The 16,039-nt window shown below is 37.7% G+C and overlaps 1 protein-coding gene across 3 annotated transcripts in view; it reads right to left on the reverse strand.

The window, feature by feature from the left end:
* Window positions 1-1,716: 1,716 nt before the first annotated feature.
* Window positions 1,717-16,039, reverse strand: part of LOC119140781 (mothers against decapentaplegic homolog 2) — a 47,500-nt gene continuing 33,177 nt past the window's right edge. For all 3 annotated transcript variants that reach the window (XM_037372376.1, XM_037372379.1, XM_037372377.1), the window contains 8 exons: window positions 15,757-15,950; window positions 15,109-15,243; window positions 11,899-11,973; window positions 10,660-10,713; window positions 9,403-9,615; window positions 7,504-7,641; window positions 7,199-7,343; window positions 1,717-3,632 (listed from right to left, as the gene is read on the reverse strand). In XM_037372376.1, coding sequence (XP_037228273.1) covers window positions 3,509-3,632; window positions 7,199-7,343; window positions 7,504-7,641; window positions 9,403-9,615; window positions 10,660-10,713; window positions 11,899-11,973; window positions 15,109-15,243; window positions 15,757-15,950 — 1,078 coding nt within the window. In that variant the 3' untranslated portion in view covers window positions 1,717-3,508. The remainder of the gene's footprint in view (window positions 3,633-7,198; window positions 7,344-7,503; window positions 7,642-9,402; window positions 9,616-10,659; window positions 10,714-11,898; window positions 11,974-15,108; window positions 15,244-15,756; window positions 15,951-16,039) is intronic.

Below are 16,039 nucleotides of genomic sequence, written 5' to 3' on the forward strand. Positions count from 1 at the left end.
ACAGGCGTCTCAGCCTACAGCCTAGACTCTCTACCAGAGAGCAATCCAGAGCTCCCAATTCAGACTTTACCTCTCCTTGCTGATTGTACAGGGAGCCTGAAGTTAAACTATCTACGCTGCATGCCTGCAGTCAGTCTCAAGGAGGTCAAGTTCTGATTAAGCACAACATCCTGAAAAAAGAACAAGAAAACACCACAGCTCTTACCATGTTCTAGATTTGTATAACAGCACCTGGAAGCCAAAGGACTCAGTGCAAGATGCTAAAGTTAACAGCAGAAAATTCCTGTTGAGTGAGTTTACCACCTAGATGGGAAACATGCACAAAAAGGGGAAAATACACAGAGATGATGGTCCACTATCAATTCTCACAGTTTAAAGGTGCAGAAGTCCAGGCGTCTGACACTGTTCTCAAAGCCTCAGCCCTGGAACAACTTCTAAATGAACCTGCGTTTTTCTTTGGAGGGAGAAGAGTTCTGAAACATCAGCTCAGTGCATCCAAAGCTGCTAAAAGGCAACTCAAAAATAATTTTTAGGCTCAGATGTTTACATCAACTACCTGTTTTTTTATTACTTGGCTTTGGCAGGACTATGAAAAATCAAGCTCTGACAGGGCTAATGACAAGAAAAAGATCAGAACCCAGGCACATGGAATCCCAGTCCAAACTTAAGGCAGCAGTTACATACAGTTTTCCAGCTTCACGATACAGCCAAGCAGCTGGCTACCAGTACCTAAAAGTATCTCCAAGCTGAGTCCTCCCTTTTTGACAAGTATTTTATCTAACAAAACAGCCTCAGCAAAAAAAATAATTCACTTTTAATTTGTACTTTGAACATCAGTACTTTGACTGGCAGAAGAGGGATGAAGTCACATTCCTTACACACCACAGGCATTGTGCATTAAGATCCTTGAGCAGGCACTGGTCAGGTTTTGAGGAAGAGCAGAACAACAGTGGGGTAAGAAAGAAAGGCACTAGATTAAGAAACGGAGTAGGTTAAAGTTACTCAAGAACTGCCAAGGGCATTTAAATGAAACACATGCAAGCAAACATTTCAAATGCAGATAAGTTCTCTTGTTCCATTAAGCTGTGGCTGAAACAGTAATGGCAGGAGAGAATTTTTTAACTTGTTAGTACCATTAAAATAAGTGACTTCTACACAGGCTGAGATAGCCTTGCATGCAGGCAGCACCACAGGTCCACAGATAATGTCTGCAATGTCCCTGCACTTCCAGGTAGTGTACATGCCAAAAAAGGGTACAGCCAAGGTTATTACCAACATTCAAGGCAAAGCAAGTAATATCACCGTAGCTGAAAGCACACACACAGAAATCCACAGTAAGACGACTACAGAATTAGGTCACCCAATCCATTCAAGTTGCAACCTGCTCAATAAATGCAGTGGAATCTTTCACCCAGACAAGTCTCTCTCATCTAAGTGTTTCACAGGTGAAAGTAAACATCTGAGCTAGTAGGATGTAATTTGAACATAGCAGGGAAAAAAGCAACTGCTTTAATAAACCTGACCTAGAGTAGAAGTCTGCATTGCTAAAACACACACACTCAGAACCTCCACGACAGCTGTGTAAGCGATTTAACATCTCTATCTTTCCAGCCACAAAAGGCACAAGTGTCCTGCATGTTATTTGGGTGGGTTGGACCGATTCCTAACCTTCAACAGAAAATATATACAGCAATTTAAAAAAAACACCAACCACCATGAGAATTAAAACTTTTATTAGTGTATTCACATATTAGACAAATGCAACACGCATTAAGTTTATTTCTTAGGTTCACAAGTTCTACCAATACATTAGTCTACTGGTAAAACTAGCACAAACTGGTAACTGCTTTGCAATTTTTTTCAAAGGTGTCTGGCCCACTTTTTCAAGGCTTGACTTTTGGTATTGCTTCTATGCCCTAGTCAGTATGGCATAAAAATATCCATCACTATCATCAATTCAGTCAAACTATTAAAAGCTATAATACTGGCCACATTTTTGTTCCTCAAAGCTAAGTTATCACTAGCTGTACTTACAAAGTACAGTACTAGTGTAATGGATGAAACAATGGGAAAAACAAAGGCAATCCTGCTACTGCCACAACAACAGAAGAATGACAGACAGCTAGATCACAAGATTGTTAGTAAGATGTGTATTTTTCAAGTCAGAATAACCCTTCTATACAGTTTCCCAACCCTTCCCCAACCCAGACTTATTTGTAGAATATATTTCAGAATATTTTTAATATGGTGCAGCTGTAGTGTCCAAGGGTTCACAATAACATGCACTGTCACGAAGAACCTAGAAGTCCTCCTTCGCTGGTCATACCTCAGCGACCACTATCTAGAGGTTTTGCAGAAGCAACTACTTTTAATAACAAGGCCCATTATGACATAATGAATGCGTATAATCTGGTATGCAAGTAAGCTATACAAAGCCACTCAGAACAGAAATTTAAATTCTGTTACTGAAATATGTTAAGAAGCTGCATCTATTTAAAACCTATACAAAAGAGTCTAGTTTACCCTGGGAAAGAATTTTTCAAGGTATTTGGCTCCAAAAACTAAAAAACATTAGCGACATCTGTTTAGTGAAAAAAGAGATGTAAGGGGTAAGCCAATAACCTTGTGTACTTAATCCAGTATCCAGTGCTACAGTAGATTCTCATTCCATGAGAAAAAACACTGATTTCAATGATTCAAGGTACAAAAAAGTCCCAAATTACATCAATGCCAGCAATACTGCTGGTAACAGATGTATCAACTCTGAGTAGGGAAAACTAGACTCCTAGTGTGGTGGATACTCAGAATTTATAATATAAAATCATTTTAGGCCCCATTAAGTATATAAAGCATCTTAAGATTTCACAGATGAATCTCAAGACATTTCTTTCCCTTCCAATGGAGGGATTTTCTTTTTCTTTAAGGCGGCAGCAAAAAGTTAAGCTTTTCTACAAGGAAAGTCTGCTTTTTATGTTTAGGACAACTCTAAAACCTGCTTATATAAAAAAATACAAAAGAATAAAGGAGTAGAGTCTTGGAATTTTTGAGTGATTTGCCCCAATCAAAAAACCCAAGCAACTATTTATGAGAACTAAAATGTAGAACAGCACAATACTGTGATATTTGATATCATGATACATTACCTGTACATATACTTCGCTATTCATGTTATTGATAAACCATTAGGACACTAAATTATATACCCAATAAAAACACCATTAAGAGTCTTTAGAACTGTCCCTTCTTCGTTCTGAAGAAGGCATTTCTATACACTAAATTTCCATCTAGTATCAGAGTATAAGAAACAATCCACAAGGTGCTTGAATTGATGAGACCTCAAGTGCTGTTTTTCTTTTAAAAACAAACCCAAAAACACCCAAAAAACCCAAAACTTTTTGGATAGTAAACAGTTCATGGGGACCACACACAAATACTATGACAGACGAGCTGTTATATTAAGTCTGTTGATTGGACTCTATTTAGCCCACTGGTAACGGCAAAAGGAGTTTTATGACATGCTGGAGCAGCGTACTGAAGGGGAGCCCATCTGAGTCAACACTTTGTCCAACCATTGTAGAGGTCCATTCAGATGAAGTTCAATCCAGCAAGGAGTGCTTGTTACTGTTTGCCGCCTAGAAAATAGAGAACAGGAAAGTCAGAAAGCAGCTCTGACTACTGTAAAGTTCTCCATCATATGATCAAATAAGATTCCATCCATGTCTACTACACAAAGATCAAAATCTGCAACCATTGCCATAAATAACAGAAGAAAAGTAACAGTTATCTTTTTTCAGATGGGGGGGGGGAGAACCCCAACAAAAAAAACCCAAACACTCTGTATCTGTAAGACATGAATTACATGCTTTTCCATAATACATCAAGAATATGCTGCTCTGGAGAGTAAGGCAAGAACTGCAGCATTTGCTTCAAGTACCACACCAAGAGCCTTTCTTCTAAAAAGAAATTAAAAAGTGAAGATTATCCAACCAATGTGGTGTTCACATCACAGATCACTGTGTGCAGCTGTATCTCAACCTTCAAAGAGTCTGCATACATAACTAGGTTTGAATTTTGTAGACAACCACTGAGACGTATGGAATAGAAACACTTGGCTCTGCACTGTCAGCACGGCCAAACAGCACAGTACTATGGTCATCAGAAAGTCTGGCTTTTTGAAGCAATTGACAAGATGAAAGTGTAAGAAAACTGCTATATGTTGTCAGAAACACTGTGTCAAAACACAGTGTGTGGTTATAATGTGCTAACCAATGCAATCTCAAAGGAATACTAACCTTTCTCTGATTTCCTGTAATCTTAAAACTCTACATGTATTTTGTACTGTAACACCCTCACACAAACAATTTAAGTAAAAACTGTGTTTCCCTTGTCTTCTATATAAACTTGCCTGTAATTTCCCCACAATAGATGCCCTTAATTAAACACCATATAGAAAGCCTCAGTAAAGCTGAAGCGCTGACAACCATAAAAGCTGCCTTCACTCTCCCATATATCCTTGTTTCAGAGACCTGTTAATCAAAATTCTTCCTTCTCATCTCCAAAGTAGAGAAATCAGTATTGGACACACTGCCTGAGAAATCCTGTGATTTCACTGTACCCACTGCAGGCATGGGAGTTTTCCCAAACTAGATGAGCAAGACTACTGCTGCTAAGCAAGTTTTTCCTAGTAATTCTAGCTATCCTGAAGTCAAAGCAAGGAGGCATTAAGATTCAAAGGCAGCAGATTAGTCAGACACAAAACCAGCCCCTTCGTTTTTACTGTGGGGACTGCAACCCTTAGCTTTAAGGAAATCTGTTTTATATAAACAGAGGAACTGAAAAGGCAGAAAGATTAAGCCAGTGAGAGGATGTATTTCAAAAAGTTGTCTGTGGTTTCACATTTTCTAGGAGAAGAAAGCAGCTGGGGTCTGTGCTCTCTCAGCACTCAAAACACATTGTTATCTTAGCCCTGAACATCTATGCCAAAACAAAGTGATCCAATACAAGAACAATCTAAACCACAGGAAACAATTCCATTTAGTCTTGAATCCTCTCCCGAAGAAGGAAGTTCATTATTCCACTGCTGTCAACTCCCCAACAATGTGTTCCACAACACATTTCCTCAAAATTTTATAACTGGTTCTGTTCAACAACCCTGGCTTTGCACTACGCTGGCAAAAGTTGGTAAAATGGTGACAGCCACTTAGCAGCAGTTTCAAAGCTAAAACTCTGCCTCTTCTACCCATGGATTTCCAGTTCATTTATCACTAAGTCTCTGCTGTAATTACTTCTACTTAACTTCCTTCAGAAGATGATCCTGGACTTGGATAGTTCCTGTGCTAACATGAACACTTGACTGCTGATCTGAACTCCTACCACCATCCTCAGTTCAAGCCAACACAACAAGCAAAATGCTATAAGCTCTTTTGCCTACCAAGCTTATAAAGTGTACCACCCTGCCTTACCTGCACATTTACGAACATATGCCATATGCCTAAAATGTAAGTAATGCTTTGACTCTGCCAAAGCCTATTCTATGAGAAACATTTTTGACATAACAATGAAGCACAGAGGTTTTAACTAGAATGATAGATTTTACAGTGCTTCCTGGTCTATTTTGACAGTTCAGACTACATTCATTTAAATTCAAGATTGTGTTTGCAGGAGCAACCTCTTCTGGCTTTAAATCACAACTGCAGCATAACTTACAAGTTTTGTGCATCAATAATTCATTAGCATCATCTTCAACAGAGATGCAAAGAAACTAGATTGGCATTATATCAGGAATCAGTTTCTGTACTGCTCTGGCAGCGTTTCCACTGCAGCTTTTTTAATCCTATGATCTCTGAACAGTTTACACACTAACAATCAACATTCTCCCTCCTCAAAAAAATAACTTTACCACAAGCCTGCCCCCACTGTTATAACCCAGCACTTCATTCACTTCAAGTTGCCTCCATATCATCTGACTGATTAAGCCTTTCTTCTGTTCTGATTTGAATGTTGTATTTAATTATGCGTAAAGTGTATACATACTCCTTTTAAGCCAAATCCATCAGTTCTTTAAACTTGAGCCAAATTCTTTCTTGTGTACCTCTAACAAAGAACTACCAATTTATTCCATTACTCAAATTTCTCATTTCATCTAACTAGGCCTTTACAAAATTGGCTTCCATTTCACTGAGAAGCCTCCCCTACATACATGTAAATAGAAGCATCAGTATGTATTTCCAGAGCAGATAAAATAATCAGAACCCCAGAATTCACAGCGGAACCTACATGACATTATTCAGCTTCAGTAATTATATGGATTTTTAAAAAGTCTTATGTATTGCCAAAGGGTATTGATACGGCAGCCTTCATTCTTTCAGTGGACAATTTCTAGAGAGGCTTATGGGACTTGTTTAAAACCACATCTCTAGCTCTCCAAAATAAATTAAATCTTTAATACTGCTCAGAAGTAAATTCCTTTCCTTCCCAAGTTCCCATACTACATTAAAAACAGGCACTGTCCTCAACTACGGCTCTTAGTTTGTGCTAATAGACAATTAGAATATATTCAAAAGCAGATAAAAGACTATTTTTTCCACTCAAAAAACTGTTTTTAGCTTTATTACATAAACAGTCATCTTACTCCTCCAAAGTTTTTTTCCACTACAAGTTCCAAAATATTTGCCATATTTGCTTAAATTTGCTTAAATGTGTGTTCTCCAGTTGTTTTATTCTGCAGAATGTACTCCAAGTGACTCCAATTCTTTCTGTCGAGTACTATCAACTGCATCCCACACCACAACTTAACAATCTCCTTATACTCCATATAGAACAGGACAGAGACAGAAACAACTGTATGCCTAACACAACAAAATCTCATAGCGAACAAACTTCTAGATGTTGTCAGTGATTTCACCACAATAAGCAAGCAGGAATGAGCAAGGAAACGGAACTTTGACAACATTCCTTGCTCAACAGCTGGCTTCAATGCAATACCAAAATCAGTTTACTGGTCTTTATGAATTAGGACATCCATAGCTGAGGGGGAGAAAAAGGAAAACATGCATTCAACTTGCAGATGGCAAGTTGAATACAATACAATAGCAGTAAGATGCCTGTATGTATGGCTTTCAAGCCAGACAGAAATAGTATATTAGTGAAAGAAGATAAATTATTAACTCTAAATTTAAAAGCAGGTTTTTTTTCTTACCTGTATTCAGCTCCCCATCCTTTAACAAAACTCATTCTTATGGTACACATTCTAGTAAGCTGATAAACTGCTTCAAAACCCTGATTCACAGATTGAGCCAGAAGAGCAGCAAATTCTTGATTATTAAAGATTTTTAGGTTGCATCCTATAAAGGAGAAAAAAAGTCAAAAGGAGTCAAAAGGGTACAATCAAATACTTGTGCTTGCTACACAGAAGCCCAAGACTATGGAGAATCTATCAAAAGGAAAACAAATGTCATTAGTGAATACATTCACTAGGTATTTTTACACAAGTAGGCTACTGACCTGGTGGAATTTTGCACACAGTTGCAGGATGCCAGCCATATCTTTGATTACAGTTGGGGCTCTGAACAAAAATCGCACTATCGCTTAGGCACTCAGCAAAAACTTCTCCACCGATGTAATAGAGACGTACTCCCCTTCCTGTAGCAAAATTCAAAAGGACTCTAGTTATGATATGAGCCAAGCAGATTAACAAACAAGGGAGTATTTTGTTCAGAAGGCCTTGTTTTCCTTTACAACAGAAACAGAAATCAGTTATCTACAGGACCACGCTGCTGAGCTGACAGCTGTAGCAGGAGCAGGACACAATTAACTTGCATTTTTCTCCCACGAATACACAATATTTGAAGGAAAAGCAGAATAATTTTTGGTTGAGAACGAGACAATTTTCTAGCCATGTAATGGCTTGTAACCAAATTCAAGTCAGGGAACAGTGTCTATTACCAAATAACTTTTTCACCTAAAGAAATAACAAAATTGGATTAAGATTAGATTCAACAGAATTAAAACTCATGCTAATATTAAAGTGTTGCATGTGAAGTGGCACAGGCAACTTTGGCTAAAAAGGAAAACAGGAGGATACCACTTCAACACTCTCCACTTATATGCACCCACACTATTTCACAACCCACTGCATATCCCTTCTCAGAACTACTATGACAGAAGCAACAGGACTTTATTTACCCTATTACAAAAAAATACCCATAAGAAATCCTATTGTTCACTTTTAAATTGTGATCTTGTTCTCTCTCTCCAAGTGGAAAAAAATAATCTGCGTGCATGGGTTATTACTAGCAGAAGTATGGTAAGTGATGTATAATTGATCTCCCAAAGAAAACTGTTTATGATTAACAGGTCCTCTGAAAGCCAGTTTCTCTTCTTTTTCTTTAAAACTATTTTTCAAACAATCTAAGGAGCTTTCATTTTCTTTATAGAGCAGCTCACATTTTTGCTTTTTCTCATCATTGACCATTTTGATCAGCCAGCACAGGTATAGCCTGGGTTTCTGCACATCTAAAATTTTATTAGAAAAGCATTTGGATTTGGCATAGAGGGAGTAAGAAGGTTCTGCTATAGAGGTTGAACTTTTTTAGTAAAAGTAAAACCAAAAAAAATTCTCATGAATGTTGCTAAGTAGAAGAACCCAGAAAGAAAAAAATAGTTTACTGAAGAATTTAAAGCCAAATTGCTGCATTGTGGAAAACAATATTATTTATTAAAGAAAATCTTAATCATGTCAAAACAGTGCGTTCTCAATGGCAGCTTTCAGAAAAGAATTCTATTAATAGCAGTGTCCATTCTGCATCTTATAAATTAGAATAAACTAAACCACATGTAAGTATTTTGTAATTAAAGCTTAAGTTTCAGTAATAAGCAACTCTGTATATAAATGCTACCCAGGGCAGAGTGGTACAACAAGGAGCCTGAAAGCCAAAAACCTGCCCCTTGGGATGCTTTGGTGCATCATCTTTTTCCAGAAGGCAAAAAACAGCAATGTGAGCAACAAATCCCATACAGTTGAGTGGCTTCCTCCTGTGCCACTAGCAGCCTGACACTTGTGTGACTGCTGCTGCCACCGACTTGGTGACTACTGATTGAGGAAAGGCAGCTCCTCTCAGCTTCAGCCATCACTACATCTCTTCCCAGTTGCAACTGGCTGCAGTAGCAGAGGCTGCTACGTTTCTCCCTCATTTCAGAAGCAGTGACCTCTGTCTTTCCATTTCTGTCCTTAACAAGAAACACCAAGATCTCCTCAGCAAGTCTCATGGGAGAAGTTCAATGGCTGGCTGCACAAGGATGAAAAGAACCCCAAGCATAGATCTGCCCATCCTACCTGGATCATGCCAGAAAATTTACTGGGCTAAAATGAAATTAAATAGTTAAAAGATCAGAGATTTTTACCTATGTGTCGCCTTGTCATTTCCACTGTAGCATTTCTGTTTACATTGGAAAGCAGACCTAGACAAAATCGTTCTGAATTTGATGGATCTGTAAAGCCATCTACAGTCAGGGAAGGCTGTGATGCATGGAAGGTTTCTCCCACTCTTTGATTCAATTCATAATATGCTATTGAACACCAAAATGCAGGCTCCGAGTAAGTAACTGGTTGCAAGTCTAAAAAAAAAAATTTAAAAACCAAGCTTAACATGGAATTTGAGGTTGAATAGCTGCATGGATATTTTTCTCTTTCAGAAACAACAGCAGCAGTCTCCTGCAACTACCCAAATTGTATTTTGCTTGCTGTCATTTTTACCTACCCAAGTAAACAGAATGGAATTCAATATTCCACACAAGCAAAGGAGAGGGGAAGAAGGGGTGATCTGACCACAGCTCTTTTAGTTCAGTACTTGCATTTTGCTCAGCAAAATGATTAAGCTAATGTTGCCACGAGTGCCAGACGTTGAGACATTTCTGTTGCCTTTCTGTAACTTGCAAACATTTTGGCAATGTTAAAGATTAACCTATCAAACACTGAACCACACAGAGGAAAAAATATTAATATGAAAATTATGTTCTCTTGTATTACACTAGATCTTCCAGTCTCTTTATCTAAAGGCAGTTCTAAGCTCTCCCCTACAAGAGCTCAATATCTTCCCTGTGCATCTTCAGCTTTTCCTGCCCTGCTTCCCCTCTTTACCTACTCTAATTACTTAGCATTCTGAACAGCATTTTCCTGTCACCATTCCTTAAACAAACCCAAGGGAATCTGATCTTCCTGAGGCATTTATACAGACACACAGCAATGATACCTGATCAAAGCAGGTGGGCGACTAATGTGGGAGCAACAATTGTGTTGTGGTTACAGGTGAAAGTACATGAGAAGACCAGCAGCACACACGTACATGGGAGACTGCAAGTCTGGGCAGCACTATGGATAGGCTAATGCTAATGTTCTTTAAAGGATTTATTTTATAATTGCTATTCCTGCACACACAACCACATTATTCTTTCTCTTTGCTAGAAGCTCAACAGTTACAGAAATAGTTATTAACAAGTTATTAACCCAGCTCTATTATGTTTATTATCAGGAAGCCAACCCAAGAGTCTCCTCCTAATAGAGCTCTTACTTTTTTAAAGTATGTTTTCATTTTTAATGTCATTATATATAAAGAAGGGTCATTGCATGCACAGAAACAATTAAAAATATTTCCAGCTTACCCAGGCTATGATTAACTGGGGAGAGAGTACTAGGAGACAGCTCTGCTGGAGATCCTGTTGAAGCAATACAGATTGTTTCAGAGCAAATTATTCTTATTTCAGATGGCTAGGTATAACCATTATCTCAATATAGTTTTATGTTAAATTTCTCTGGAATGAGAATCCTCATAAATCCTACAACTAGTTTTCCAGCATATCACATACTTATTCTGAATTAAGATTACATTTAATTTTTCAGACTCCTGGAAACCTGCCCCTCCTCATAAAGACTCAATTAACACCTTAGTGTTGTATTTGGCAGAGCTCTCACTTCATGCACACTCTGCAAACAATTTTATTTATGCACTTCTCCAGCGAGAAGGGTAGTGATTTCTTCCCAAATTCAATGAAAAATAGCTAAGAAAAAGTGGACAAGTGAGATACTGTCTCTATTCTCAAAGGAGAGGATTTGTCTCTAGAAAAGAGCAAAACTGGATTTCCTCATTTGAAGAAATTAATTCTTTCCTGGAAGAAGGAAGGAAAAAAGCAGAAAAACAAACTATCCAGCACAATTTGTGCACTAGTAGGCAACATACAGAAAGGCTTTGCACAGGAACATTCCTACAATGACTGCCGATGTCAGGCTTTTTTAATTAAGGTACCTATTGTCACATAGTGGAAAAATATTGCAGTACTTACAGAAACTAGTGCAGTTGATTCCAATTAACTGAAAAAGTTTGTTAATATTAGCTAACTAAACACACTCAAGTCCACCAGCACATAGCAGGAGGGTCTTATCCAACACATTACCTGTGCTCTGCCCAAGTCTAAAGCCAACCAGATAATCTAGAAACCCTTCCATACAAAGGCACAAATGCCTTACTCTTTCAATACAGCCTTCCAGGCCAACTGACATTTTGCTTCAACGAACCCATTTCCAGAAGGTAAACTCAGGTGTAGGTTGAAACCAGTCAGCTATTAAAATCTATTTTAAGGCTTTCTAATGGAGATTTTAATTAGACCTGCATGCCTTTGTTACAAAACAAATGAGATGTACTTAATATGGCACAGAATGTTTTAAAAGCAGTCCCCTAGCAAAAAATTTTGTTCACAAAAGATTGAAAGTGATATTATAAACAGAAAACACCAGGTTATACAGAGGGCTACTGACATCATTGTTTGGGCTGAATTCATGCCGCTATGCAGAGGGATCGCAACTAGTAATCCCAAGTCTTAAAAGCAGTGAAAAATAAGTGTTACCTGTATCCATGCTTTGGTTCAACTGCTGGTCACTTGTTTCTCCATCTTCACTGATATATCCTGGAGGTGGTGTTTCTGTCAAAAAAAGAAAGAAAAATCCACCTATTGGTTCAATGTCTGGAGAAATTTGTAAGATTTAGCATTTGGGGTTTCTATATTTAAGTCTTCACAAGCTACATATGATACATGAACACTAAAGAATTTCATTTTGCTGTCCCTTCCTCCTTCCAGTAGGACTTCAAATGCATTACCTGCCTTATTGTCTATGTAAAATGTATCATCACTTATATGCCAGTCAATTGCTCAAATATGTTATATAATTAACAGATAATCCTTGTTTGTTCCATTTAAGACACTTTCACTACAATGAGTAAAAATTTTGCAATTGTGATCAACAGCTTTCACATTTAGTAGAATTACAAATGAAAAAAAACATCTGGTGACTTCTACCAAAAAAGTAGTAAGCTGTCTTTATGTAGTATAATCATCAGATCAGATACCCTCCCACGCCTTATAGAAGTTGCTACACTTTAAGGTCATTTTTCAGTTCAGTCCCCAAAGTAATTTTTCTTCAATAACCAACAGTTGATTTCACTCATTAATGATAACTGTATTATCTAACTAGTTACACTGCACAAGCTTTACAATTGTTATTACTGTTACTTCCAAGCTCTATTAAAACTATCATCTAGTCTTTTAACTAGCTTTCTTTAAAGATGGGAGTTTCACAGACCAGAGTAAATTCAGTAACAAGTTCAAAGCATTCCGATACCAAAAACTGTGTCTAACTCCACATTAAGAAATATCTTAAAAGCCCAGGACAGTATGGATGTTCCCTTTCCCCATTCAAGATGTACTTTGTAATCCTGATAAGGAGTTAACCAATTGTCTTTCAGGAAATAGTTTTCTTTGAACTGGGCAAATGCCTTTTCCTATATATTTAAGGCAAAACCTGGACTTTAGAGAAAGTGTTTGAATCTATCTCTACAATCATCTTAGAATTGTCTCCGAGACATCTGAGGGATTAAACACATTTAATTATTACCAAACAGCAGAAATTTAAAGATAAAGCCTTTCACTTAAGAGTTAAAATCAAATTATATCAAATATCATGCCTGAGATTTACAGCAATATGGTAAGATCAGAAGGCAGTCAGAGAGGAAACTAGATTAACTCAGTTGATTATGATACTTTCAGTTCATCTTTATATATCTTTGGTTCATTCTGTAAAACTAGTGTGCTAAATATAGATATCACAAGATTAAAGTGAGAATTTAAAAGGACAGTGAAGGGAAACCTTTACTAGCAAGGAGTATGATGATAAATATACTTGTTTTGAATATTTTTATAGAATTCATTGTGATAAAGAGGACTCCACCTATCTCCAAATCATTTGTTATAGTTAAGCCCACAGCCATGGTAAAAGGCCAATAACCATTACCAATCCAACCCACACCTCCAGTTTCCAGTTGCTAATCTAGGCTCTTTGGCACAGATTTTCCATATCTAGTCTCTGCCTGAACAGAGATTATTTCCTCCACCTAGTACTATTATTACTGTTTTAGGGTGAGAGGTTGAACACCACCACAGCTGGAAATAAATGCTCACGCACAGCACTAAAAAAATCTTAGCAGAGCTTGAATGCCGCCTGAAGTTTGAACAATGCCGCTCAGTGCCTCTGTAACCTGAAAGGGAACATACAGCTCCTCTAAAGGCCTTCCTGCACCTTTATGATGGCCATCTTCCCTGCCACAGGTGAAACCAACCTCTCTGTAGACCAAGTACTCTGACAGTATGGCAGTGTGAAACTACCACAGTTGTGAGTCTGGCCTGCCACTAAAGAAAACTGTTCTCTGAAGCAGGCTGTCAAGACACACAAGATTTATCAGAACCTTGCTAAGTACTCAAGATTAGGTTAACACAGTCAAATAAAGTAAAATGCCATGATATTAATACAACAGGAGGGTGTCAGTGAAAGAGAGGAGGCAGCAAGGTGTGGTTAGCCACATAAACTTTGGAAGATCACATGAATACCTGCAATCACCTTGAACAGAATTCCTGCAAATAACTACCTAGTCACTTTAGCTCATTTCCATAGCACTGGATTTTCAAATGGTGGCCTTCCAGTATTTTGTTTGCAGATGCTATCAAACACCCTCAGACCGAGTCAAAAAAAAATATACAGAAGTTAAGAAAGCAACACCAACTTTAGCACCTTAAATTGCTCTTTAAAGATCTGCTGTCCTTAGGTGGCAACAAATGTGGCACAAATTAAAAGATGAGAACAGATTAACTGAATTTTTTGGTACCATTTCAATTCTTTGATACATTTAAAGAAAACACAAGCAACATCCCGTTTAAGACATGTAGATACAATTTGTACATTGCATATATCTCAGTTTCAAGGCAGTCATCTTACTCTTCAAGAGAGTCCAGATCTGAATTTTCAGTTTGTTCGTAACATAGCTGCATTAAACATCTATGAGAAAACTTCAGCTTCACTTGGTTTTGTACTCTAGGCAACTTCCTGAACAGATAGGAAACAGGGAGTTGGGGCAGGAAACAAAGGTCTCTGATTTTGTTTCAATAACAGTACAGGCTTTCGGGTGCACCATAGCAGATTAGTCTTGATATTTGTTTTGGGGTGAGGAAGGGGAAAAGAGGGGGGAAGGAAGAATTCTTTAAGAGTTCAATATTGTTAGGCTGTTCCTTCATACTAAAAAGACAGAACTATATGTACAAAACAGTAAAAGTACACAAAGGAACCCTTGATCAATTGTTAACTCCAGATCAAAACACTTAAGTTACTGTTTTGCAACCTACAGTTTACATACTACACATTGTTAGATTGAGCAGCAATTTACTACTCAGTTACTACAAAGCATCTGGCAACCCCTGTATGTTTGTAAAACAGGCTTAAAGCCTAAGGTGAAGGTCTACTTTGTAGTTGTTAGCATTCTGAATCTTAAATAAGTTACTGAAACCAAGTAAGCTATTTTGAAGCCACAGCAACATGGTTTCACACAGGGCAATGCTCTGCAAACAACAGTATTCAGGTGTTTCCATCGGAATTAATACATTAAATCAATGAGCCTTAATTTATTGGCCTATCTTTCAATTAATTTGATCACTTAGGAGTATGAAATTACCATCTTTGTTCCAGTGGCACAATGTTAAATGTACTGTTTACAGTGGAAGTTAAGGAAATACCTGGTATGTAATTGCTCTGTGGTTCAATTCCAGCTGGGAAGTTAGTATTTTCAGGAATGGAATGGGTATAGTCATCAAGAGGTGGAAGCTCCGTTAGAATCTCAGTATGCCGTGGCACTAGTACAGGAGGCAAGACTGGAAAAGCAAAATTCAAAGCATTAGTAAGATCTTCAAAATACATGCTTCTGTGAGCTAAAAGAAAAAAACCACATCTAAACCATCTAACAATTTCTTCAGATGTTTTGAAATTTTCTGAATCTCTGTACTGCTAATACTACAATTATACTAGTAGTTACTGGAAGAAACAGATTCCTGAGGTGCCTCCTGATTATGACTATTCCACATTAGCAAAAGGTAAGTCATCTCTATTCTCCTTTTCAGTCTGGATCATACTTAGCCAGCTGGAAACTACTAGCAGTACTGGAAGTGTTGATAAACACATTTGTTGTGTTCAACACATTTGTAAAGATTTTTCAGTGATTTTACTATTAAAAACTTCCAGGGGATGGTATTCTCAAAAGCTTTACCTCCAAGAATCTTGTACTTTTGGCAAGAGAAAGCAACACGTTTCTCTTTTTCATTTAAAATACTATGCTGAAACAAGTATGTACAGATGCTGCTATACAAAGTCAGAAGCAGTCTTCGTACCTGGTGTCTCCACTCTCTGGTAGTGGTAAGGGTTTACACATACTTCATCCTTTTTAAGATTAAAAGCATATTCACAGTTTTCAATTGCTTTAAGTTCATGGTGACTGTGAAGATCTGGCCAGCGCCACAAACGACAGTAAATAACATGCGGTAATCCTTTACGATGAGATACCTGTAGACGGCCATCGAGAGATCTATAGGGGAAAGATGTTGAGAAGTATTTACAGACTGCATGCTGTTGTCTTAATCGCTCAAGCAACAGTGTACACACATGGGATGGGTA

The sequence above is a fragment of the Falco rusticolus genome, chromosome W (genome assembly GCF_015220075.1).
Source record: "Falco rusticolus isolate bFalRus1 chromosome W, bFalRus1.pri, whole genome shotgun sequence".
NCBI classification, from domain to species: Eukaryota; Metazoa; Chordata; class Aves; order Falconiformes; family Falconidae; genus Falco; species Falco rusticolus.